The sequence below is a fragment of the Diabrotica virgifera genome, chromosome 10, assembly GCF_917563875.1.
Source record: "Diabrotica virgifera virgifera chromosome 10, PGI_DIABVI_V3a".
Classification (NCBI taxonomy): Eukaryota; Metazoa; Arthropoda; class Insecta; order Coleoptera; family Chrysomelidae; genus Diabrotica; species Diabrotica virgifera.
This window is the reverse complement of record NC_065452.1, coordinates 150311608-150338890: the sequence shown is the minus strand read 5'-3', so window position 1 is coordinate 150338890 and position 27283 is coordinate 150311608. Positions and strand designations below refer to the sequence as shown.

At 32.4% G+C, this 27283-nt stretch overlaps 1 protein-coding gene across 1 annotated transcript in view; it reads right to left on the bottom strand.

Annotated features, from left to right (window-relative positions):
• LOC114332482 (atrial natriuretic peptide receptor 1) overlaps positions 1 to 27283 on the bottom strand; it is a 660741-nt gene that overhangs the window by 554135 nt on the left and 79323 nt on the right. Inside the window, exons 3-5 of the mRNA XM_050663631.1 lie at positions 25921 to 26095; positions 7776 to 7978; positions 6183 to 6297 (exon numbers count right to left, since the gene is read on the bottom strand). Coding sequence (XP_050519588.1) covers positions 6183 to 6297; positions 7776 to 7978; positions 25921 to 26095 — 493 coding nt within the window. The remainder of the gene's footprint in view (positions 1 to 6182; positions 6298 to 7775; positions 7979 to 25920; positions 26096 to 27283) is intronic.

The window sequence follows — 27283 nt, the reverse complement described above, 5'->3', positions numbered from 1 at the left end:
TTCTGGAGATGTTAAAACTTGAATTAATCTTCAATACCATAACTCTGACTGATATGGGCTTAAATCCTATTACTGCTTTGGCTATTTCCCTTTTTACTATCATCGCTACGCCATTTTTGTTTCTTGTTGTGTCAGCTCCCGAATAATAGATATGGTGTTCACTTATAATTTTTATGCCAGAATTTGGCCATCGAACTTCACTGCATCCTAAAATATCTATGTTTAGGCGAGTCATTTCTTGAATAATATTTGCTGCCTTGCCTGCTTGGTACATGCTTCGAATGCTCCACGTACCGATCTTTTTCACTTTTGAGACATTATTGGCTGACCGGGGGATTCTTAGCACCCTCTCCCGACTTAAGGGTTGCCCGGGACTGAGGCCGTTTGTTTTGGGTTTTCAGCCATTGTGGTGTCCTGGGGATATCCTTACGCATCTTTAATGTGGTAGTCATCCCGTGGCTTTGCACATCTCAAGCCGTTGGCTAATTTAGCTCATTCGCCTTCGGAGTCAATTTCCCAGCTCCAGGGCAATGAAGTGCCCTACCAAGTGTCGGTTCTTCCACCCGTAGCTGTTGACCAACAAATGGGGGATTACTTATACCGGTAATGGTTCGGTTAGTAGAGGGTATAGTAGAAAGAAATATAGTGACCCGTCTGCCTTCGGAAACCTAATTGCCATTCGGGGTCGGAAGAAACAAGAGTTAGCCAAGAGAGGCTGATAGAAAAGATCACTCAAGACAAGTTGAAAGAGAGTAAAATGGGAAGGCCCTTATGATCCGCCAGGTGCGTTTCATAAGCGTATGAGTATTAATACACTTTGTGTTCCCGCTCATACTTCGGGGTGTTGACTACAGACTGTATGGCTCGTCCAGCATGCCATAGCATGGAGAATGGGGTACAAGACATTTTTACAATGTAGATACTCCAACTCCACGGCCTGACTAGAGTTAGCCTGACTGAAGTTATTGTTACTGGAATAATACATTGTTCCATTTCTGGTGTTGCATTTTCCTGATTCAAGCCATTAAATATACAACCTCCCGTATGTTAATCTCCATTCTGCACATTTCCAACATAGCGTTATCCAGTTTGTCTGGCTCGTATAAATTTCTTACGTTCCATGTTCCAATTTTCAAGAATATAGAGTTACTCTTATTTGATTTGACAGGAATTTACCTGTTTGTCTATGACGTTTAAATATGATTGTCATCCCCTGCGGGATCTTGGATTTCGAGCTCCATGATCATTAACCCGGCATTGGTCGCTAGGTAGGTTATTACGCGAGTGGTCGCGCGTGAGATTTTCTCTCACATATCCAACTTTTGCTTTTCTTTACAAAATTTTACAAAAAAGATGAGGCTTCATCGACGATAAAATTATTTGCTTTAAAAAGACACGATGTTTTTCTGATTTATTATTATTATCTTTATATAAAATGTGACTATTGATGCCACCAATATTTAACATTGAAAAATATATGGTAAGTAACCATCTACAACTAACCCGTGAAACAGAATATAGAATTTTCATATCATCGACCACATCCACGGCGCCTTTTATTACTTCATAAAATGATATTATTTTAGGTTTTACGGGGAAAAATAAAATTAATTTTTATACACAGTTGGTGACGCCGGTGGTCGCTTGATGAGAGAATCTCTCACATAAAGCGCAATGACTCAACAATATGGTGATACTAAGTAAACTGAGTCATTATCTGAGCGGACGAGTCTATTAGATTGTCGAGGGAGGATAGTTAGGAGACTAGAAGGAACTACAGCGCGTATAATTTCCCAGAAAAAAAGTTGTGCGCAATTTTCTGAAACCGTGAGAGAAACTCTCATATAGCGACCACTGGCGGGTTAAGTAAGTTTTATCGAATAGTGGGTCCATAATGATTTCAAACATTAAATATTAAAGGAACTTATACATAATAAAGTAAGTTTTCAATCGAAGTAGCACAGAAAACGACAATAAATATCGTTCTCATACCACTAGATTGACAACAGGTGGAATACTTTCTTTGGTTACAACCTTCCGAGATTTTCAAAAATTATAAATCATACAGGATGCCGAGGAAATTAAGATGAGAGAATTTTAAATAATTCACAACTCATCTGCTCAGCGTGGTAAAAGTTCCAACAAGAAAGATTCCTTAATACTCCTACAAAAGAGTAAATGAATTAAAATGTATAAACATTTTCAATTTCTTTGCAACACGAAAATGCAGCAGGTGCATAATACTATGATTAAATCGGAGAGTGCATCAAGAGTCTATACCGGTTTCGGAGGTCTTTTCCCCCTCATCAGTAGTCCCATATCCTCTTCTTGGAAGAGGAAACTTTCTTAGAAAGATTCCTCTTAAGGAAAAAAGATTCCTATTAAGGAATCTTTCTTGTTGGAACTTTTATCACGCTGAGCAGATGAGTTGTGAATTATTTAAAATTCTCTTATCTTAATTTCCTCGGCATCCTCTTTGATTTATAAATTTTGAAAATCTCAGGAGACGTAACCAAAGAAAGTATTCCACCTCTTGTCAATCTGGTGGTATAGGAACGATATTTATTTTCGTTTTCTGTGCTACTTCGACTGATAACTTACTTTGGTTTTCGATAGATGGCTCTAGTTCATCCGTGACATTTCTTTCTTTGCAATTCGGAAGGGCCCAAAGTATGATACGTGGAGAAATCGGAGAGAAGAGGATATGGGACTACTGATGAGGGGGGAAAGACCTCCGAAACCGGTATAGACTCTTCCTGCACTCTCCGATTTAACCAGAGTATTATGCAGCTGCTGCATTTTCGTATTGCAAAAAAATTGAAAATGTTTATACATTTCATATCTACATAATAATATTAACATCAAATATATTTTTGACATATTTGAAATTTTGTATTTATTTTCTTTTTGTTTCTCCTAAAAAGTTTTAAAAAAAGTTAGTGCCCTTTATAATTCACCTCTTCAATTAAGTTATTTAAATCTATGGCTTATGAAGTTAGACATATCATAGCATAATGTTCCAAAACATTGCTAAATAAAGTTACAAGATTAGTAAGTGGGCATATTATTGAAAAGGGTACAAGGTCTTGAGGTTTCTGATTTGGAAACATATTTCGGTTAACCACACGAAAGGGATCGGTATTAAGGAATTTAATGAGGACATTTGAATGATAAGGGTCAAATGTATACACACCAAAATATTTAGATATTTTTTAGAAGTGTAAAAGAAGAACTTTACAGGAGGATCATGCATTAAATAATAGATTTACACATTTTTATAGTGCACAACATACACACAACCAAAGTTATATGGAATCACCATGTATTTCAAAGCAATATTTATTTCTTTTGAAAAAAACTTAATATTGTTGCGAAGAATAAAGGTTTCTATTGAAAATAAAAAAATATATAAGACAATCGGATAGTACAGCTCGGTACGGTATAGATTATTTGCTTGAGTTGCAAGTTGAACGAAAATAAATAAACTAACTTTGGCGTCCAAAAACGAAAATATGCCTCATGTGGGGTTATAGAACTTACAACGTGGAAAGATTATTAGTCTTGTGGAGCAAGTAATGTTCTCAGAGGGACATAGCTGTAGAGCTAGGCGTAACACAGGGCGTTCTGTCCAAAACTTATGCTAGGTAACAGGAACTAGGAAAGCTCAAAAATAAAGCAAGGGAAAGTCGCCATAAAGTAATAACGACTCGTCACGATCGTTTAATTGTCCAATCAGGTGGAAGACACTCAACCATTTCTCACCTGCAGCTCCAAAGGCAACTTTTGGAAGCTATAGGTGTAACTTTTTCAGTTGAAACGATAAGAAGAAGAGTTCGTGCTAAGAAGTATACAGCAGGAGACAGTTATGGGTTCCCGAGTTATCCAGGCAGCACAATATTGATCGCCTAAATTGGTGTTTTTATCACCAAAACTGGAACATTGGGAATTGACAAAATGTGCTATTTTCAGAAAAAGTCAGGATTTGTGTAAAATCAGGTGACCCACAAAATCGTGTACTTAGAGGTCGAGGAAGACAAGCAAGAACGAAAACTGTCAGAAATGCAATTAGGGAAGCCGACCCCGCATGTCCAGGGCGCATCTGTTTTGAGATGGACGTTGAGAGGTGACTCAAATAATTTTTTGCAGAAATTGCTTGAAAATAACTCATATAATAATATTTGAGTTACTCAAAATGGTCCGGAACATTGTTTAACTAATCATAATATCAAAATATGAAGGAAAAATTCGATTTTTTTATTGGTTTTTTGATTATAACTTTAAAACTATTCATTTCTGAGAAAAGTTGGATTGACATAAAAGTTGCGTAATTAAATTTCCTACAATACAAAATTGGTTAAAACCTTTAAAAAATAGTCACCCTTGTTGCAAAATAGCAATAATTGCGAAAAAAAACCATACAAAAACAAGTTTTCGCATTTTACGTTTTTCAACCATTTACACTTAGGACCTTCATATTTTACCCAAAAAACTTTATGATATACTAAAACAACACTGTTAATTTCTATAAGATCGGTTTAACAGATTTTGCAAAATAAATTTTGCAATCTAGCTTTCACAAAAAATATTCATTTTTTTAATGTTGCAGGACTGAAAATAAAGCAGATAGCAAGTTGAATTTTTTTTTGCTTATAGAAGTGTACTGTACCTTTCATTTGCAATTTGCAAAATTAAAATCGATTAATTACCACGGCGTCAGGAAATTTTTTAAATAAACATTAATTTTTGGTGCTACGCGCAGGACAGCGGTGTTCGATTCACACAAGCTGATTTCCACCAAAATTTCTTCCAATCTTTATCTAATATATTATTTTCTTACTCTACATTTTGTTGTATTTTAATATTTTAATTCCACAAAAATCAAACTAATTTTATTATTGTGTGTGAAATATTGTTTAAACAATTGTATATATTTAAAAATAATAAACTTTTATTCTCTAAGTTAAAATATATGAACAAAGAAAGGTTTTGCTAAAAAAAATGTTATTTCAAAAGATAGAGAATGTGTTTTTATTTTGCAATAAACAAATTTATTTATTTATATAGAAATGTAATAAAAACTAAAATGTATCAATTATTATCAAAGGTCATTGGAGTGCCCAATCAGAACAAACTATCCGCTGTCCTGCGCGTAGCACCAATAATTAATGTTTATTTAAAAAAATTCCTGACACCGTGGTAGTTAATCTATTTTAATTTTGCAAATTGCAAATGAAAGGCACAGTACACTTCTATATGCAAAAAAAATTTCAATTTGCTATCTGCTTTATTTTCAGTCCTGTAACAATTTGAAAAAATGAATTTTTTTTTGCGAAAGCTGGATTGCAAAATTTATTTTGCAAAATCTATTAAACCGATCTTAATTAAATTAACAGTACTGTTTTACTGTATCATACAGTTTTTGTGAGTGAAATATGAAGGTCATAAGTGTAGCCTAAATGGTTGAAAAACGTAAAATGCGAATACTTGTTTTTGTATGGTTTTTTCGCAATTATTGCTGTTTTGCAGCAAGGGTGACTATTTATTAAACTTTTAACTAATTCTATATTGTAGGAAATTTAATTACGTAACTTTTATAACAGTACAATTTTTCTCGAAAATGAATACTTTTAAAGTTATAATCAAAAAACCAAGAAACAAATCGAATTTTTCCTTCATTGTTTGACATTTTGATTATTTAAACAATGTTCCGGACCTTTTTGAGAGGGAGGATAACTCAAATATTATTATTTGAGTTACTTTCAAGCAATTTCTGCAAAAAAATTTGAGTCACCTCTCAACGTCCAAATGTACTAATATTTTTACAGATGCGCCCTGGTCTACAGGGATAAGGCAAAGAGAGAATGATGCTCAGTACTTACAGTACGATTATTCATATTCACGTTTAGTACCGCCTCTGCCTCTCTAAACGATATATTTCTGATATTTACATTTAGCAATGTAAAATCATGTAAAAAAGACTAGTAAAATAGTTTTATTTATTGTGATAGGGTATCATAGGGATAGGTGTAATAAAAGACTGTGCCAAATCAAATATTTTCATAAAAGTGCGCTATTCATAAGTTTGAAGCAAAGCAAACTTATAAAACAATAAATAGAACAGACATATACAAGGGAATTATAATTAGATTAACGACATACAATAAAGAAAAAAGAGTACTTACTGATTATATGAGTCGATATTAAAAAACGTGTATTCTCCTCTGTCCATCATTTTTAATTGGGTGGCTGCTATTACCAGTTTTCTAACATTTTCATGGGATGCACAAGTCAGTATAACTAGAGAAAATTAAATAAAAAAATCGTCATTTAGTTAAAAATATAAATAGTAAACAAAATTTAAAATAGATTCTCTGTCTACAAATGTATACCTTCTGCATTTCAAATTTCTCGTTTATCTAGGATTTTTATTCAGAATTAAGTAATGCTTTTTAAACTGAAGACATTGACGGATCACAAGAAATAAACAATAGGATACAAGCCGGCAACAGATGTATCCAAAACCTTATAAAATCGAAACAACTAACAAGACAAACAAATATACAACTGTATAATATAACAATCATACGACCCGTAGCGAAACTTGTATGGTAGCGAAACTTGTACTATAACAAAGGTAAACGAAGGACGACTACGTGTTTTGGAAAGAAAAATCATAAGAGAGATCTTTGGGCCTGTGATGGATAAAGCAGCAGAACAATATAGGAAAAGAGCTAACCAAGAGCTCAAAGAACTAGACCCAGATAAAGTCCAGAAGACCTGGAGGTGTCCTCAGAAAAACACCTCAAAAGACATTCTGACCAAAGAACAGTAAAACTGGTGTGGGAGGAAGTTCCAACTTGAAGACGACCATGCGGACGCCCTCGACTCCGCTGGCGAGATAATATAGCAGGAGACTTGAACACTATGGGCGTGGAGAATTAGATGGAGGTTGCTCAAGACACAGAACAGTGGAGGCATGTTGTCGAGTCTGTTGGAGAGATGAATTCCATCCTGCTGTCTGGAGTGACAGAGGGGAAATTAGTCGGAGTGGTGACGGGATGAAGTGTCAAAGATCTAACCTCCCTGGGTACCTTCTCGTGTGGCAAAACTTCTTTAAGGTATTTGGTACCCAACACTTCCTGAGTCACTGGTGTCTGTATGCAGATTTTACCTCTTCTCTTTAAAGATGTAAAAACAGTATCTTGGGACTTCAAGAATATTTTTGCATAGCTAGAAAAAGTTTGTAATAACTTTTTTGGTTGCATTATGCTTTGAATGTTTCCCAGTCAGCTACACTAACTTTTATTTCCAATTTGTTAACATCCTCGACTATACAGGTTTCTGGTAAACTGTATCATAGCATCAAATGACTTGTCCGATAAAAGGAGTATTGCCTTCTTTAATAAGACTCTCAGCAATCTCATCACTAATAAGTCTTTTATGCTCTGGCACCTACAACAAAAGGTCTTTGTATTCTTCACAACAAAAGGTCTTTGTATTCTTCCAGTTACCTAAAAAACCGTTTGCAGGAGCTGTTACCGACTTATAAGTTATAGTCTTTCAATGGAGCTTGGCTATCTGAGGCAATACTTATTTTGACTATATTGTGTTATGTGTTAGCTTTGCTGCAGGCACTAGTGCACAAAAATCTAATGCATTCAGTTTTGTTTAAAATATTGCAAGGGTATTTCTGTTATTGGCAAGGGGATCCACTTCCGTGACATACCAATATTTATATATGAACCTGCTATTAAAATTGTAAAATTCATACTTACTTCCATAGTTTACTCCGACCTTAAGCTTCAAAAATTCGGTATAATCCAATCCCAATAAGTTCAAATCACCATCCACATAATCCATTCCGCTAGAAGTCAGTTCAGTTGCTAGATTGGTCATTGTTAGGTAACACATTCTTTCTCCACCTACTTCTGATTGATCATTTCGCTCATATACGAGAACTACCTTGTGCCATTCGTACCTTGAATATGAAATATAAGATGGAAATACAAGAAAAGAAACTTTTTATCGTGGTACTATAGTATGCGGTCTACCGTCGTGTTTCTGATATAGCTTGAGGTCTACCTGTGCGGCTAAACAAGACCATAATCCTTTCTTAGGATGGTTTGTGCACAATAATGAAAGGCAACAAACCGTTTGTAGGCAGAAAGTTTACTCTTAATTAGTAATAAACATTTTCAGGAATATACAAAAACTTGTTTCTTTACTATTATATAAATAACACCATAATATTTTCCCAGAAGCTTTTGCGCAAATAATAATCCCTCTTTTCAAATAAAATGGCTTGGAAGATTAGTTAAACCTTGACTATCAAGGGCTTTTCTGGATATACTTTGAAGGTTGACTATCAACGACACAATGTTTTTAAAAGACTTCTACCGAAGATATTCCACTATCCACGTCAGTTCATCTAACAGGGAAGTCAACGAATGTAGTAACCGATTGGTACAATATGTGTCGAGAAATTTGTACAGCCATCGGATCGAGAAAAGACCCGATGATAGGAATAAACGAGAGCCTCATTCAAATTGATAAGGTGAGGAGTTGCTAGTGCCCAAAAATATAACAGAGGACGCACGCTGGAAGAGATGGTGCTTCAAAATCGGAGGACAACGATGTTGAAGTGGAAAACCAACGGAAATCACGGAGCACGGATCGCTGGCCTTTGAAAGTTCGGGTTGAAGAATGAGGCATCCTGCCCTTTAATCCCTATTATCCAAAAGGAAATTGAAGAAGATTCCTTCATCTGTTCTGATGAATGCCTTGCTTATTCAAATCTAAATCGACTGGGATTCGAACATCAGACGGTGAACCACCAAAGGCAGGGCCCCCGTAACCGGGCGTGCAACGCGTGCAGCGCACGCGGGCGTAACCCCAAAGGAGCGCCAAACCGAAGGTTTGGTAAATAAGAAATATTTCTTTTAAATGAGACAATAATTTTTTATATACGATTTTAATTATTTCATGAACAGCTAGAAAAATCTCAAAAATCAAATATTTTGTTATTACTGAAAAAATATTTATTCCCGTCCTGAAATCTTGAACTTACTCCGTCAAAAATATATTACATTTTGTTGTTCCCTCCTAATTTTTTTTGAAGTATATTGAATTACGCTTGGCATACCATCCAATCGATTTTATGTTGTAAACTAAAGCGACACTCAAAATAGTCAAAAAAACATCAAATCACACTCCTTGACGAGAAGTAACATAAATTATTAACACCCATAAAACGCAACTTAGCAGTTTTACTCTAACAAAAACACAACATGCTGGATCAAGCAGTTTTACTCGTATAAAGTGAATCTTTTACTCGAATTTATGATAATTACCCCTTAAGTAAACAAATACTCTATGAATTATGATTATGTATTTGACTTGAGTATCTTTTCCCTTCTTGTCTATGCGTATGCGTTTATTAGGCACAAACATTATTTACTGTTACTGGTGAAGGGGTGGTTTCCTGCAGTGAAAGGTTTAAAATGTTATTTTATATTGGTGTTAATAATTACCTACGATATTATCGTAATATGCGTTGGGTTTGTTCTGCCCTGTTTTTAAACTTTGGTTTTCGTGTAAAAAATATTGGAAAGTATTTTTTATTTTTTGTTATTTTAAGTGGTGTGGAAATTAAATTAATTGTGAAAATGATAAGTATCATAGTCATTGGATAGAATAATAATAATTCATTTTAAATTGTTATAATCGGGTTTCCTATAATAAAATCCACAATTTACAATTTATTTTGAAAAAAAAAGTAAATAATTAAGACATTGTGTCTGCGTAACTTGGAACCATATGAGAAACTTTTTTATTATTAATTTTAAGAAAAAAATTTATTTTTCATAAAATGTTTGGCATAGTCTAAAAACTAAAATGCAACCAAATATAAAATTGTGTCAATCTTATGAGTATTAAAAATATGAATTTCGATCAATAGTACCTTATATTTCAGAAAATTATTATTATGAAAAGTTGTTTGGATAATTAAAAACTATGTTTTAATATGCAATTACCTACATCCTTTTAATTGAATTTTTTTTTCTTAAATTACAGATACCCAAAGCCCTTTTTAATTATTAAGAATAATGCGATAACTCTTTTATTGTTATTGATTAATTAATTAATAATAAAAGAGTTATCACATTATTTGTAATAACTGAAAACGACTAATTATTAATAATAAAAGACTTATCACATTATTTCTAATAAATGAAAAGGGCGTTGTTGAAAAGTACAATTAATGTACGATAAAAAGTTCTTATTAATAAGCTTTGCATGGTCTAAAATCTAAGATGCAACCATCAAATCCTATCAAATGTTTTCAATTTTATATGAGATATATGTAAAAAATTATGAGTTTCGATCTAAAGTAAAGTGCCTTTTTAGATCACAATATGTTTCAATTAGAAGGATGTAATTGTATATAGAAACATAGTTTTTAATGCTGAACAACTTTTCATAATAACTTTTCAATATTGTGAAAACTCAACGTACTTTGCTCTTGACCGAAATTCATATTTTTTTACATACCTCGTATAAGATTCATAATATTTGATATTTGATGGTTGCATTCTGGGTTCTAGACGATGCAGAACTTTTTATGAAGAATAACTTTTTCTCGTAAAATTAATAATAAAACAGTTTCCCATATGGTTCCTGGTTATGTAGACACCCTGTATAAAATTTGTTTGATAACTTTGGAATGACAAAATATTATTGTTTATTTACTTACATGTATATTTTTAATTTAATATGCAGGATGCTTCATTAATGTTGCAAAAAAATTAAGGGAAAGGCGCAAAATGTCGCCTGTCAAAATTTTCAATGGGTTTTCAATATATCCATTTTTTTTCGAATCCTGAGAAAGCTAATAAGTATTTTTAAAAAATTTAAACGTAGAATGAAAGATAACGTTATTGCCGAGGGCCGACGCGACCTGACCGTCCCTTAAAATAAATAAAAAGTTTCTTTTGAATTAAATATTTGCAATTATTAAAAATCACACTAGATTTTCTCTTTTATTTTAACACCTGTAAATTATTAAAATAAACATAGAAGTTTTCAGGGACTTTCGGCCTCAGTAATAATGTAGTCTTTCATTCTGGGTTTAAATTTTTCAAAAATATTTATGAGTTTTATACAGGGTGAGTGAAGAGGAACGCACCAAACTTTAAGACTGTATAACATACATAAAAATAATCAAAAATAACTCATATGTTGTTATTCGATTTTCATTTGTTTCCGAGATACGGGGTGTTAACATTTTTCTTACAAACTGACGATTTATTTATTGCTCTAAAACCAGTTCAGGTGTGGAAATGAAATTTGGTGGGTTTTAAGACATAGTTATTGCGCATATTTTGACATACAATTAAGAATTTTATATTCACAATTGGCGCGCGTACGGGTAATAGTCTGAAATTTTTAAAGATAAATATGTTACGCCACTAAAATATTTCAAATTAAAAATCTTTCTTGAATTCCTCGTTCAATTTGTGACAAAAAATAAAACATCTTAACGCTTACAAATTTTTCGACGTATTTCGAATACTTTGTAAGCGTTAAGATATTTTATTTTTTGCATGAAAACGAAGCGTCTTATGAACAAACATGAAGATGGATTGTTTGTCATAAATTGAACAGGGAATTCAAAAATAATTTTTAATTTGAAATATCTCAGTGGCGTACTATTTTTTTTTTGTTTCAAAAATTTTAGACTATTACCCGTACGCCCGCCAATGGTGAATATAAAATTTTTATTCACCACCGCAGTCCGGTTTTAGAGCAATAAATAAATCGTCAGTTTGTAAGAAAAATTTTAACACCCCGTATCTCGAAAACAAATGAAAATCGAATAACAACATATGAGTTATTTTTGATTATTTTTACGTATATTATATCTACAGTCTTAAAGTTTGGTGTGTTCGTCCCCACTCACCCTGTATAGTAGATTTAAAGGGCGCTAAAATATGTCCCACACGCGGGCGCCAATCAGCCTTGCGGGGGCCCTGACCAAAGGCACTACAGATCCTGCATCAGGAGCGTACAAGGGATCGAGTGGTCGTGGTTGCAGTGCCGGATTATCCATTACGCAAAATAGGTATTTGCCTAAGGACCCAACACGAAAATATAATAAGTAAAATTAGATAAAATCTATAAATTATATTATTTTGAAAAATTCAAATATCACAAAATATTATAAAAGTGATGGTGGACGTATGAAATTACATTACAATGCATACTTTTGTTCACATAGAAAGTCTATGTTCTGAGAATAAGTCGCTAATGAGTGCCGTTGGATTTCTTTAGAAATTCAATTTAATCAAGAACAACGGCGGGTGTAATTTCCTCACCAAAATAATCTTTTACCTGCGTTTATAAGGGTATGTCTTAATCCCACAGGTATTTTCCTCACCAAGACCAAAATGGTTATTTCAGTTATTTCAGGTAGATTTTACTAAAAGGCATTCAATTGAATTATTTATCTACTATTAAATTACAGTAGGTACCTATAATTATCATAATTAATTAATTAATTATAGTATTTTATTTTTAGTCACAATCACAATTGGAATTTTGACAAAAATGGCATGTTTAATAGAAAGTGATCGCGGTAAACCTTACGCGGTATTGGTATTTGAAAATTTTATTGAAGTTATACTTCTTTACCGGCGATATGAGGGTGGATTTTTATATGTTAAAACCTATGATCCCGGCGCATGCGCATTATAACTTTGTTCTGATTGGATGTTCAAATGACATGTCAAAAATTATTCAATATGGCGGCTGTGGCACAGCTGTGCTGTAGTTCGATTATTTATGGTTGTTGCGTTTTAAAATTTGTGAGAAAAGAAACAACAAACAAAAGTTAATTAATTGTTATACTGCCTTTTTAAATAGTTTTCATATACCTATATTTTTGGACTTTTGGACTATTTTGTACAAGGAAAACTCATTCTAATTTGGTAACTAGTTTTTATTATAATCAGATTGTAATTATACACTTGGATTAGGTTGAAATACAGTAGAGCGTCGATTATCCGAACTAATTGGGGGACATAGGTGTTCGGAAAACCGATTTGTTCGGATAATCGAACTACAATATATTGATACATATTTATAGTTATACATATTTATCCACAAGTGAATAAAAGCCATATTTATATACCTACATATTTATTTATATCTTGATAATGACAACTAGCAACTAAACAAAAAAGTGCAGTCTTTGCAACAACATAATTATTTTTGAATACAATATTGAAGAAAATTGAAGATATTTTAAGCGTCAATTACTAACGCTTGCTCGGTATTCGAGTGCGGGACGCGGGAGTCGATAGTTCGAATAAGCGGTCGTTCGGTTGATCGACGTTCGGATAATCGACGCTCTACTATACATTTATTTTCTCAAGAATGGGGATTTTAGAGAGAAATCCCAAATTAGGTCCGATTTTTATTTTTAAATTATGATTTTTTGGCGTAGATTTATTTATCTAGCAGGTATGTAATGCTTTGATTTACATACTTAATTTGATTACCAACAAAAGTTCTACCAATCTTTATCTAATATATTGTTTTCTTACTGTTTTGTTATATTTTTATATTTTCTTCCACAAAATTTAAACTACATAATTTAATTATATTCAAAACAACAGTCAAACAGTAAAACGTTCAGTTACCCTATTTTTCCACATGACAAATAATGTGGAATTGGATAAGTGAGTCTAGGCTTCGATTACGAATCAAAGCGCCACGAAATTCACGGGTTCGATTCCCGATGCAAGTTTTTATTTTTTAATTTTTTTATGCATTTTATGATTGTAGGTATATTTGTTATATAATTTTTTTTTTTCAGAAAATGCGTATTTAAAATTTTTGCCAACAATTATTATCGTTCAGAAATCATTTTTTCTTTGTGGCATTTTTCAATGTGTTTGTGTGCGTTTTATTCTTTTATTTTTTTAAATTTTTGGTATTCTCTTAAAAATCACATAATATGTAGTAGAAGTATAACTCCTTACGTGCGTACAAAGTACACACACATTCTTTTTTTTTTTTATAAAGTGAAAATTTTAAGAAGTGAAGAAGTGTTCTGGAGGATAAAACAACTTGTAGTGCGAAATTTTTTACTATTGGTGCAACTTTTACAATATCTAGAAGTAGCCGACAACATAATCATGAACCAGATTGTCAGAAGTTAGATCGAAAAATTGTTTCTAACTATTGTAAACGTAAAGCCGAAGAGAATTGAAAAACAAGCAAAAATTATACGCCAAGTACTTGCAGCTAATTTGTGTGAAACAATTACTATAGGTCTGGATCCCGCGTATGAAAAAAAGTTGATTAATAGCAAGCTGAAAATTTGTTAATAGCTTAAGGGTGTCTAGTCGGATAAACTTTGATATATGGGAACACTGGAACAGGGGATGTTTTAATTGTGGAACAGGTTGAAAATTTGGAACGGTCAGACCACGAAAACGGCACGTTTATTTTGTCCGACAGAATAGACTTAAACTCTCCGAACAGAGATTAAACTCTCATGCAAAAATCAGACTGCTATTTATCACCTGTCATAATTCCTGTCATTTGACATATTCTACATGTTCCACTCATTAAAACGCCCATTTGGTTATAAATAGCAGTCTGATTTTTGCATGAGAGTTTAATCTCTGTTCGGAGAGTTTAAGTCTGTTCTGTCGGACAAAATAAATGTGCCGTTTTCGTGGACTGACCGTTCCAAATTTTTAACCTGTTCCGCAATTAAAACTTCCCCTGTTCCAGTGTTCCCATATATCAAAGTTTGTCCGACTAGACACCCTTAAGCTATTAACACATTTTCAGCTTGCTATTAATCAACTTTTTTTTCATACGCGGGATCCAGACCTACTACGATTGTTGTCAGTTACATAAGAAAAAATATATAATTATCGACGAAAAATGATGACTGGACAACTTCCTTCCAATATTGATGAGGTTCAAGAATTTGTGACGGGGTGTGCTCAAAAAATAACCAAGACCAAGAGGGAAAATTTTCTCTTTATAAACTGTGTCAAAAGTAGGATAATTGTATTTAGTTGTGAAACAAATATAAGACTTTTAGCCACATTGAATTTTTTTATATGGATGGCACATTGCAATTATTCATTATTCATGGGCTAATTAATGTGCATTATATTTCTTTATTATACTGTTTACTGCCAAACAAAAAAAACAGAAATTTACAACAATATTTTTTATTTGTTAAAATCAGAAATTTTTAAAGCTCTCAAAATTGAGTTTAATGCTAGTAAAATTTTTGAAGATTTTGAAAAGGAATGCAATCATTGAAATGTGTCCGAACACTGAAATACATGGTTGTAAATTTCACCTACACTAACTTGGTATAGAAATGTCTTGGTCTCTTGATTTAATATCAGAATATAAAAATGATTCTGAAAGAGGCAAGTGGCTCAAACATACTTTTGGCCTTACATATAAAACCAGAAGACGTATCAGATTGTTTTGTGTTTGATTTAATGTCATGCAAACCAGGAAATGAAATTTAAGATAGGTATGTTGATTATTTAGTTGAAACTTATATAGACGAAAATGCCATATTCTCCATATAGTTGTGGACAGAGACAAATTCTTCTGTTATTCGTGTTACGAATGCTTGCGAATCTTTTCATTCGCATTTTAATTTATCGTTTTGTAATACGCATCCATCCATATATATTTTCTTTGAAAAAATGAAAGAATTTCAGGTAGATACGTATGTTAAAATTTAAAGTTTGCATATTGCAAAACCTATCAAAGATAAACAAGTTAAACTGAAATTGAAAAATGTAGTAAATTTATTAATAAGGTATCAGTCTAATCAAATGACTAGAATGGATTTTGTAAAGTGTCTGTATTATTATAGTAAATATTAAATAATAATTTATACGTCTTGCATATTATCTATATTATAAACTATTATTATAATGTAAGAAAATTAATTGTATTCGGATTTCGGATGCTTTCATAATAGACATTCTTAAATTAAACCTACATTTTTATTTTATTACCTGAGTGAGTTGGTGAGGAAAATACCTACCGGATTAATAGGACCCTTTAAATTTGGTGAGGAAAATACCTGTCGGATTATACGTTTTTACTGGTTGGTGAGGAATTTACCTCCGCCCAAGAACGAGACTACCGGATGCAAGTTTTGAAAAAAGTGGTTTCTGTGGTCAAGATTCTATTTTTCCGCGTTTAAAGGCGATACGGGGATCCTTGGTTCAAAAAATAATGTGAACTCCTTAGACATTTTAGGGCTACTTGCAGAGTACGATCCTTTTTTTAAGCTCTCATTTAGCTAAGTATGGCAATAAGGGCACTGGAAAACTTTCTTACTTATCTTCAGAGATCTGTGAAGAAGTAATAAAAATAATAGGAAAACACGATGTAACATTTTTTTTATATAATAGGATTAAGTAATAATTAATTTACCCGTTGGATTAAATTTTAACCCACTAGTACTCAGGCCTATGGCCGTTTTCGTAAATAACTACCCCTGGCTAATTTTATTACCACAAACGGTAGAAACTTAGCGGTACTAGCACATTTCGTTGTCGGTACGACAAACACAAATAAGTTATAGAGACCCTAATAAACTAGTATTGTTATCTGTTAGTATAAGAGGTTCCGTTAAGAAACCTCTCCAAAATTTACTACCTACATTCCGTTAGGTATGACATTTTATACAAAGCGGCATGGTATTGCAATGTTTTTATGGTTACTTTCAGTTTTACTTATATTTCAAAGGAATCAACTTTCCCTTTCGACAACCCCCGTTAGGTTCGTTGCTTCCTCTTGCGGTCTGTTTGAAGCGCGACCCTATTTCAAGGGATCTATTTTTTTAACACTTTACAACTCAAATAACGTTACTTTACTTAAAAACGCAAATAGGTCGGTTCCTTTTGAGAAATGCAATTTTTTTTGAGAGGGGATATACTCCCACTTTTTTTTGAAAAAAAAGCATCGCAAAGATTGCGAAGGGGACTTAGCGGCTGAATGGCTAGAAGAACAGACGTGTGTCTCTAGAGTACCGTATATCTGATCTACCGTATATCTGATCTACCGTATATCTTATCTGAGTGATATTCACTCTCGTATCGTATCTGTAATTGGATCTAACATCCGCTTAGATTCAATTACCAAATAACTTCAGTGTTTGCTTACTAAGTAAAGTAAATAATATAGAGTCAGTGCAAATTAAGAGGCAGAGCAACTGTAAGTGTCTTAATAATCCTACCTAAAACTATTTCCAAAAATAGAGCAATCTAAGGGCTATCTACCTCAACATATCTTCATCTGTCGTTAAGGCTAACCTCCGATGAATCTCATCAGCGATTTCCTCGATAGTTTTTTATTCATTAATAAAACTTTTCATTGTCAAAACTAAGTACAAACATTCACTAATTCCTTAATAGCTGTGCGATTGGCTTTTTGTTTATAAAACCAAGTGCGGGCTGTTTTTGATTTTTGAACAGTAAACATTTGTTAAATTTGTATGCTTTGCATTCAATTTTATTATATCTTTGTACGTTATATTTTCTATCAGTCATTAAGGTTACCACATCCGTTATCTCGAGATAAGCCCTAAACCAGTAAAGAGAGATTTCTCATTATAGATGCTTGATTTGTTTTTTTAATTCATAACCAGGCTCTCTTTACTGTGTTTTTAATTGTGCATGTTTTTGTTATAATATGTTACTTGTATTTATTCCATCATAATTTTTGTTTATTTCTAACTGTACACCACAACACATTAATTGTTGGTACAGTTTTGATGGGTGTATATACATTGTTTTCTCTTTATTTCTTGTGTTTTTTTTGGACTCACCCTTCTGGTGAGCCATTTGTTTAATATATTGTTTTTTATTTATTTTACTAGTTTTATTTATCTACTCATAATAAATTCCCTGATAATAAATTACCGCTAAATATTTACTAATTAACTGTCTATATCTTTTCTTGTATTTGGTCTCAGAACCTCATTATCTTTTCTTACCTACCTGTTTTCGTTTCTAAGGTTTCTTAATTTTCCCCTTTAAACCCCAAAAAGTTAAGTGGCGCCCTGTATCTCTTCTCTTACCTTAGGTAATTTTTCCTATCTATCTTTTTATCTGTTTCTCTCTCTTCTCTTATCTACCTTCTCTTGTCTTATCTTTACCTATTTCTTCTATTGAATCCCTTCCACGTTTCAAAAGCTAGTTTCGAACCCACGACTCGCTCTCCACCTACCATCTGGCTGCCGTCGCAGTGTCTCCATTGGTGACCTTTCTAGCACCATCCAAAAAAAGGTTTCCGAGGTTACGATATGAATACAATTGTTAAAGAAATTAAGAAAGCCTACTACTACCTACTACTACTTAAGTGTCGATTCAACTCCAGTTTTGTCTCATATTGACCAGTTGACTATTATATTAAGATATTTTGTTTGAGCGTTTTCTCATATTCACACCCATAAGTAGCCATATTGGAGAACATCTTTCTTCTGCTGTTTTAACTTTTTTAAACGACTGAACAGTACAAATGTCAGGCAAAGTAAATGGTCTCCAGGCTCATATATCTAATATTAACAAACTTGCAATTTACATTTCTTGTGCCGCACACTTACTTAATTTAGTTGAAGTAAGTGCTGCTTAAAGTTGCGTTGAAGCAATATCGTAATTTGGGGTTTGTTCAATCCGTGAACAACTTTTTTTCAGCCTCTACCGGCCGTTGGGAAGTTATGATCAAATGCTTAAATGAAACTCCACTAAGCTATTCCATTCGCCACAATCTAGTCCTTAAAAAAAGCAGCAGTAGATGGATTGCAAGGTCTGATAAAACAAGAGCTTTGCCTTACAGCGCGGCAAAGAGATAATTTGGCTTGCTATAAGCAGAAATGCGATTGACAACAGGTACTCTTAATATTCCGACGAGAGTAAACGAAAGCGACCAAGAAAAATACATTCTGATGATGCTAATTCCAATGAAGTTTTTCTAAAAGGATGAGATAAGTTATAGGTTGAAACGTATCTACCAATTTTTGATAAGCCAATTACTGAGCTGAGTCATCGGTTGATAGCGTAAGAGTCAGTGAACTCAGTATATGGTATTTTGTGTGTTTTTTAAAACTGAGTGTTACTCAAATAAAGGAGTCCTAAATTTTATATATTTTATTTATTTGATTTATTAGACTCTAAATTCAGTTGTATATCTTGGAACAGCTTCTTGACTATTTCTTTGTTTTATTTTTTCAAGCAACACGTTTTGCAAAATACAACAAAAATTTAAGTAAAACAAATTTACAGATATTTATGTTGGTTTGGGAAGTAGTTACTCCAAGAATAAATTACGACAATATAAAAAAGATCATTTTTCTTTTTTTTACATTTCGCAACAACTTCCCATTAATAGTCCATAGCTAATATGCCAAAGAAAAAAGGGATATTGTGTCGATATGTGATTTTGCCCTGGGTATGAGTTCCACCCCTTCGGGGGTGAAAAAACATACTTATACATTCAAAATAACTGCGGAAATGGATAAACTGATTAATTCTAAGTAACTTTTGTTCTATCGAGTTTATTCACTACTATACTATACATAAATCAATACTTTTTGAGTTATCTGCGAGTGAATATGTTCATTTTTCAACAAAAGAAAACACGTTTTTTATCGAAAAAATATTCTTAGAAAAAATATAGCGTATTTATACAAAATTTTAAAAAATGGTGTATGTAGCATGTATGAAGTATGTAGACCCAGTATAAGCAGAACTGGAGCTAATGAAAAGTAAATTCTTATTCGACAAATTCCAAATCAAATATTTCAACGTAAATAACCAAAAAATTAAGCACTTTTCGGTAAAACATCATCAGAACTTTTTTAAAGTGTTAAAAAAGTTTTATTTTTGTTTTTTTTACACAAGTTTCAAGTATCAAAATTAAGCAAGTAAAGCTTAAAATAACTTTGATTCCTTTTTTGGCAAAAAAAATCTTGAAAATTTATGAAAATCTTGAAAAAACTTATTAGTATATTATTTATATGATCTGTAAGTTTCACCGGTTAACAGTGCCATTTCAAAATATTGGGATTTAAAGTAAAACAAATTTTTTGAAATTTTGAAAAAAAATGCCTTTTTTCAAAATAACAAAATAAAAATTATTAGTGGTACCAAAAATCTTAAAGAGTAAACAAATGTAGGTTTTGCTTTTCTGAATAATTCAGATTTTTGCTTTTTTGGAAGATAAAAATTGGTTAAGATATGACTGTTTAAAATTTGCATACCCTGGGTAGAGAATTTTTCATTTATTAAAAATTATTAAATGAAAATAGTTTCTATCCTTGTGGGATCGGTACCGCAGACATTCGGATACAATTAGCGTCTCTTTGCAAAAACAATGACGACTTTGCTAAATAACAAGCAAGACATTTACTCAACACACACACTACCCATTACACTAGGTATTTGATTGGAAAAATCCACTGTGCCATGCTAATGGCCATTAGTTGTCGAGGCATTAAGCCAAATAAAAAAAAAATGCATACACTCGTGATTAGTGACTTGTTCAAGCCCTTTCTACAAGTTATGATGAGTTTTCCTTGAAAAGTGCTGCTTTTTTTTATTATTTCACGTTGAAATATTCGATTTGGAATTTGACGACTAAGAACCTACTTTTCATTAGTTACAACTCTGCTTCTACTGGGTCTACAGACTGCACCCATATACCATTTTTTCAATTTTTTATAAACTATATTTTTGTTAAGAATATTTTTTCGATAAAATACTTACTTTTTGAGTTATTTGCGGAAAACCGTCTAAAGACGTGTTATTTTTTGTTGAAAAATGAAGATATTCACTTGCAAATAACTCGAAATGTATTGACTTGATGAAAAAATTCTATTGAACAAAAGTTGCTTAGAATTAGTCAGTTTATCCACTTCCAGACATATTTTGACGGTATATTTTTTCACCCCCGAGAAGGGGTGGACTCAACCGCAGAGCAAAAACACACATTGGCACAATATCACTTTTTTCTTTGTTAGCATGTTAGCTATTCTTATACCAAATTTCATGGCAATCCAAGCTCTTGTTTCAAATCCAAAGGTTCTTTAAAATCCGGAGGTTTTGCAAAATTTTACCGTGAGTGAATGGACTATAAGGCCCATCGGTGGGTAGAAATTGAAAAAAAAAACGTACCATACCAAAATAATTGCCAGCTTTTAAGCAAAATATTCTTGCAAAATTGATTACCAAATTGAGGGAATGATTAGAACATGGAATATAAAAATGCCTTTGAAGATAACTGCTTAATTTGTCTTGAAGTCGGTTGTATTTTCCTGATATTTGACAGAAGACAAAGCGAAAAACTGAGTTTGATTGAAAATAATAAATTAACCATTCTCTGTTTTTATCTCAGTTAGCCCTATTTGATTTTTTTAACATTTTAATTTTTTTTTAAATTACTGCTTGAATAATTCAATATTAATGAATGAATTTGTCTGGGATGCGGGCCCCATTAAGTGCCCGGGCCCTAGGCGGCCGCCTAGTCCGCCTAATGGTTAATCCGGCACTGGCACTATGAAGAAAATGCGAGGAGTACCACGTCAACGTTTCCAGTCTCATTTGGACGACTACTGCTGGAATGTTCTGCGGAAAGATGAAGAGGACCTATTTCTCTCATGTTTAAGGGACGTCAGATAGGTGTAGGTAAAGATAGGGTATTTTTTAAATTCTTGGTTATAGTGTCTTCATGAGTTTATTAGAATCATTGGCGGCTTTCCCTCTTAAATTAAGATGCATGAATTTTTACATTACATACAATTGTATTTATAAATAGTTGGCGTGCAGTGTTTTGTAAATTATTAGAGTTTCCTTTCATTTTACATTTATTTTCCTCCAAATATTTATTACTTTTGAATATTTTTTTTTCTAAAGTTTTCTTGCATTTCATTATTTTGCGCAATTCTTCAGGAATTATCAGATTGCGATCGGTAGGCCGCATACTATAGTGGCACCCTTTTTAGATTTTTTTATTGCAGTCTTTATTTTATTTAATAGTTTTGGTGACCTACGACGTCCATAAAGTAAGAATACAAGAATTTTTGTAAGATAAAAAGACTCTTTTAAAGTCAGCACTCCTCAGTGAAATATCCAACAATATTTTAGAAAAACTGCATTCGGATTTAAACAATATGTAACAGAGAATTAGTGTTTATTAGTGGAGAATCCGAAAACAGACGGTAAAATTGGTAAATTTATTTTTTTAGTATATTTATGTACTAAATATTTTTGCAAACTATCAGCGGTTTACCATCTGCTTGCTGTTGCATCCAAACAGTTCGGAACGGTGTACAGGGCTGTATCGAGTATCTCGAACTCTCTAACGAAATTAAAAATGAAAGAATCAAATAAAAACAGCTATAGACAGAATAGTCCAAACACTTCACATCTAGAAGCATTGATTCTCAAAACAATTCTTCGTTGCTGCTCAATGCTAGATTCCGTCAAAAGAACAAGCTGTAATCTTTAGTGGTTTAGAAAATGCATCATTAAAAGATTAACTGAGACCGTTAGGTACTATATTTTATTCTAAAAACATTTCGTTTTCGAGTCTATTGAGAAAAATAGAGAATTTTACCTGAATAATTTACCTGTCAACTCATCAAAGTAAAAGGACCTAGGAAGGAAGGTTGGAACTCCATCGGAAAGACTTACCCTATTAAATATAAGCCTAATATTGACGCAAAATACATTCATTCAAAGATTTCAAAAAATATACTTCAAGAATGTATTTCGGGTAATACACACACCGGAAAAATTAAAGGAACACCTTAAAAATTGGGGCATGTTTAATGTTTAATGATTTCCTAAACCGACTGTCCGATTTGAGTAATTTTTTTAATATGTTATATCCTTATTATTCAAGAATGTCGGTGTAATAATATTGTTGCTAGACAGGCAAATGTCATTTTATACCGGGTGTAACAATCATACTCTGTTTTTTCCTTAAAGTTCGGAACACCCTGTGGAATATTCTAGCATATATAAAATATTGAAATTAAAACTAAATTGTGGATTTAGGCTTTCTTAACATTTTCTTTTTTGATTCGTTCGCTTATATTTGATAATAAAAAGTTAGGTACGTTAACAACTGGTCATGTTCTTCATCAATACAGGGTGTTTCTAAATAAGTGCGACAAACTTTAAGGGGTAATTCTGCATGAAAAATAATGACCGTTTGCTTTATGAACATATGTTCGCAAATGCTTCGTTTCCGGGATACTGGATGTTGAATTTTTTCTTACAAACTGTCGATTTATTTATTGCTCCAAAATCAATTGAGATATGCAAATGAAATTTGGTAGGTTTTAAGAGGTAGTTATTGCGAATTTTTTAAATACAATTAAGAATTTTAGAATCACCATTGGCGTGCATATTGGATATATCTAAAATGGTTTTACCCGTATGCACGCCAATGGTAAATATAAAATTCTTAATTGTATGTCAAGAAATGCGCAATAACTAACTCTTAAATCCTACCAAATTTCATTTGCATATCTCAACCTGTTTTAGAGCAATAAATAAATCGTCAATTTGTAAGAAACACTTCAACATCCCGTATCTCGTAAACGAAGCATTTGCAGATATATATTTATAAAGCAAACGGCCAATCATTTTTCATGCAGAATTACCCCTTAAAGTTTGTCGCACTTATTTAGAAACACCCTGTATTTATAAAGGACATGGCTAGTTGTTAAAGTACCTAACTTTTTTATTATCCAACATTAGCGAATGAATCAAAAAAGAAAATGTTGATAAAGCCTAAGGCTACAATTGAGTTTTAATTTCAATATTTTACATGTGCTAGAATAGTCTACAGGGTGTTCCAAACTTTATGGAAAAACACAGTATCATACTTACACCCGGTATAAAATGACATTTACCTGTCCAGCAACAATATTATTACACCGATATTCTTAAATAATAAGGCTATAACATACTAAAAAATCACTCAAATCGGATAACTGGTTTAGGAAATACGAGACATCAAACATGTCCCATTTTTAAGGATTTCCTTTAATTTTGCCGGTGTGTGTATTTCTAACAGTTAACGCTGGTCTTCCAGAATATAAACATATTCTGAGCTTTTGACGACAAGTCCTTATTAAGAATATTTACGCCACAATATTAAAAGGACTGTTGTAACTGTAAGAAGCCTAGTATAGTAGGTACTACCATACCTCAGAATCACAAATCCAGAAATTATCATAACTATCATCCACTCTAAATCATTTTAATCTAATTTCTCCAATTCCTATTAAACTATGTTGATAGTCTTCTAATTTTCTGAGGCCCACAAGTTCTTTAAACTTCCCAGATTTTCTTACTACAAAATTTAAAATTATACAAATTCTAAGAGTCCAGCCGACTCAGCACAAACCTGGGCTGACCTACCAGATCAACTCTGAACTCCCTCCAACATAGAAACAAACGAGACAAATAAACAAACTAAAATTACAGACCAAGACACTTCCTCCAATACGAAACGAAATAATTGTGTTCAAATATCGATTGTATTCTAACTCCGAATAATTTCTTATTCTTCTCATTGTGGCTCCTATCCATTCTAGATCTTGGCAATCAACACGGAAATTCCGATTTTGTTCTTATGAATATTAACAAAAAAAATCAAAGCAAAATCATCTGAACCTCTTCACGGATTGTGTCATCAGCTTTCCCCCATATAGTCTTTAAAGCCTTCAAAAAGCTGTTTTTTCATCTGTTTTTTGTTTTCTTTACTGTCCTATGTAAGGGCTGTAGCACCATGATAATAAAAATAATGTAATAGATACCGGCAATAAATAATGTTTTTATACCACAACTTAACTCACGTAACTGATTAACTCATAGTACAAAAATACTTCATCGGGAGTTGTTAACAATAGTAGGCAACAAGCAATACGTTTACGTCTGGATGGAGCACAAATACAGGAATTTTAGACGAATTTTATACTTTTGCATCTATTATTGTTCGTTAATGACTTTCTAGTAGGCGGTTTTTTCTGTTTATATTATATTATGTGTTTTCATTTTCTAAGTAAGTTTGTTTTTGAAGTAAATTATTTTGAATTCGAGTAATAAATTTTTCGCATAATGACTGATGTGTTTGCCTGTAAATCATTTTTGCTTCGTTTCGAGCTTACCTATATAATTATTTATAGCCTATATATGAATCGCCAACAAATAAATGTACCTACATTGCACGTACCTACCTGTGATTAATAAACAGGATAATATTGCTTATAATCCAGGAAGAGAAGGTTTTGACCTTTTTGGCAATTTTTTGCAAAATTAATTGATTGACTTGGAATTTTGACAGTAGGTAGGGAATAATCCAAGGATCAAAATCTATACTACAGAAGGGCGCTTTTACCCTAGGGTGTTTTCCACCCATTTCGTTGATAGAAATCTTTCTCGACTACAATCCAAAGAAAACTAATTCTAAGCACAAAATGATCCGTCAATACCATAATATGCGATTTATTTGCGACCAAAAGTAACAGTTAAAAAAAAGAAAGTTTGGAAAAGAATTGCAACAAAATAAATACATACATAGGTGATAGAAGAAGAACTGGAGGCAGGAAAGTAATGAAGAACGTACGAAAAGAAAAAGGAAGACACCACATCATCAATAACTAAAAATGGAGAAACGTTTTTCTTTTCAATGACTGCATAATTTATGAAATAATAGTAATATTACTCGTGAAGACTAGGAATGACTTTCAAAATTTTGCCCATAAAATTTCCAAAGGCATTCCTAGTTTTGACAAAGTTGTAATATACATAAATTTGTGAAATGGTACATTACAAAGTTAGCACTTACCTATATTGTATTAAATGAAAGAATTCGGCAAATGTACGAAAGTCAAATTTTCCTAAATTTAAAAGAAAGAAAAACTCATCTTCTGGATAGGTCTTTTTTGAGGTAAAATCGAAGCTTAAGCCTGTTGGTGTTACAACAGGAGCGTTGACGTATTGTGTCATCCTGCCGACGGTTGCTGCAACAAAATCGACTATTTTAGAAGACATTTAGAGTTAAAAAATCAGTTCATGAAAGTATTGCAAAAATATTTTTTTTTCTTTGTACTATACAGGGTGTAACAAAAATACCGGTCATAAATTAAGTCACATATTCTGGGAATAAAAATAGTTCGATTGAACCTAACTTACCTTAGTACAAATATGCACACAAAAAAAGTAATAATAGCCCTTTAAAGTTACAAAATGAAAATCAATTTTTTCCGATATATCGAGAACCTTTAGAGATTTTTTAATGAAAATGAACATGTGGCATTCTTATGTCAGCAACATCTTAAAAAGAAATTATAGTGAAATTTGCATACCCCATAAAAATTTTATGGGGCATTTTGTTCCCTTAAACTCCCCCAAACTTTTATGCACGTTACAATTAAATTATTATTGTGGTACCATTCGTTAAACCGTTGATTGAGGTATTGAGGGTTAAACGGTTAAACACAATGTTTTTAAAACTTTTTGCCTCTTAGTATTTTTTCGATAAACCAGTTTTAATCGAGATGTGCCTTCTTTTCAATATGTTTAAATAAAAATTTTATTGGGGTTTTGTGCCTTTAAACCCCCCAAACTTTTGTGTACGTTCCAATGAAACTATTATTGCGGTACCATTAGTTAAACTGTTAAACACAGTATTTTTAAAATTTTTTGGCTCTTAGGATCTTTCCGATAAGGCACCTTTTATCGAGATGTAGATTCATTTTTGATATGGTTCAAAATATAACTCAAACTGTAATAATTTATAAATAAATGCATATTATTACCAGGTCTCATAATCGTACTTAACAGTATGCAAATATGTGGTGGATTTGACAAAATATCTCGATAAAAACTAGCTTTTCGAAAAAATATTAGGAAGAAAAAAGTTTTAAAAATATTGTGTTTATGTTTAACAAATGGTGTCACAATGATAATTTAATTGAAACGTACACAAAAGTTTTGGGGGGTTTAAGGGAACAAAATCCCCATAAAATTTTTATGGGGTGCACAAATTTCACTATAACTTTTTTTTGAGATATTCCTGTCATAAGAATGCCACATGCCCGTTTTCAATAAGAAACCTCAAATAGTTTTCGATATATTGAAAACAATCGATTTTTATTTTGTAACTTCATAGGGGTGTAACTTTTTTTGTGTGCACATTTGTACTAAGG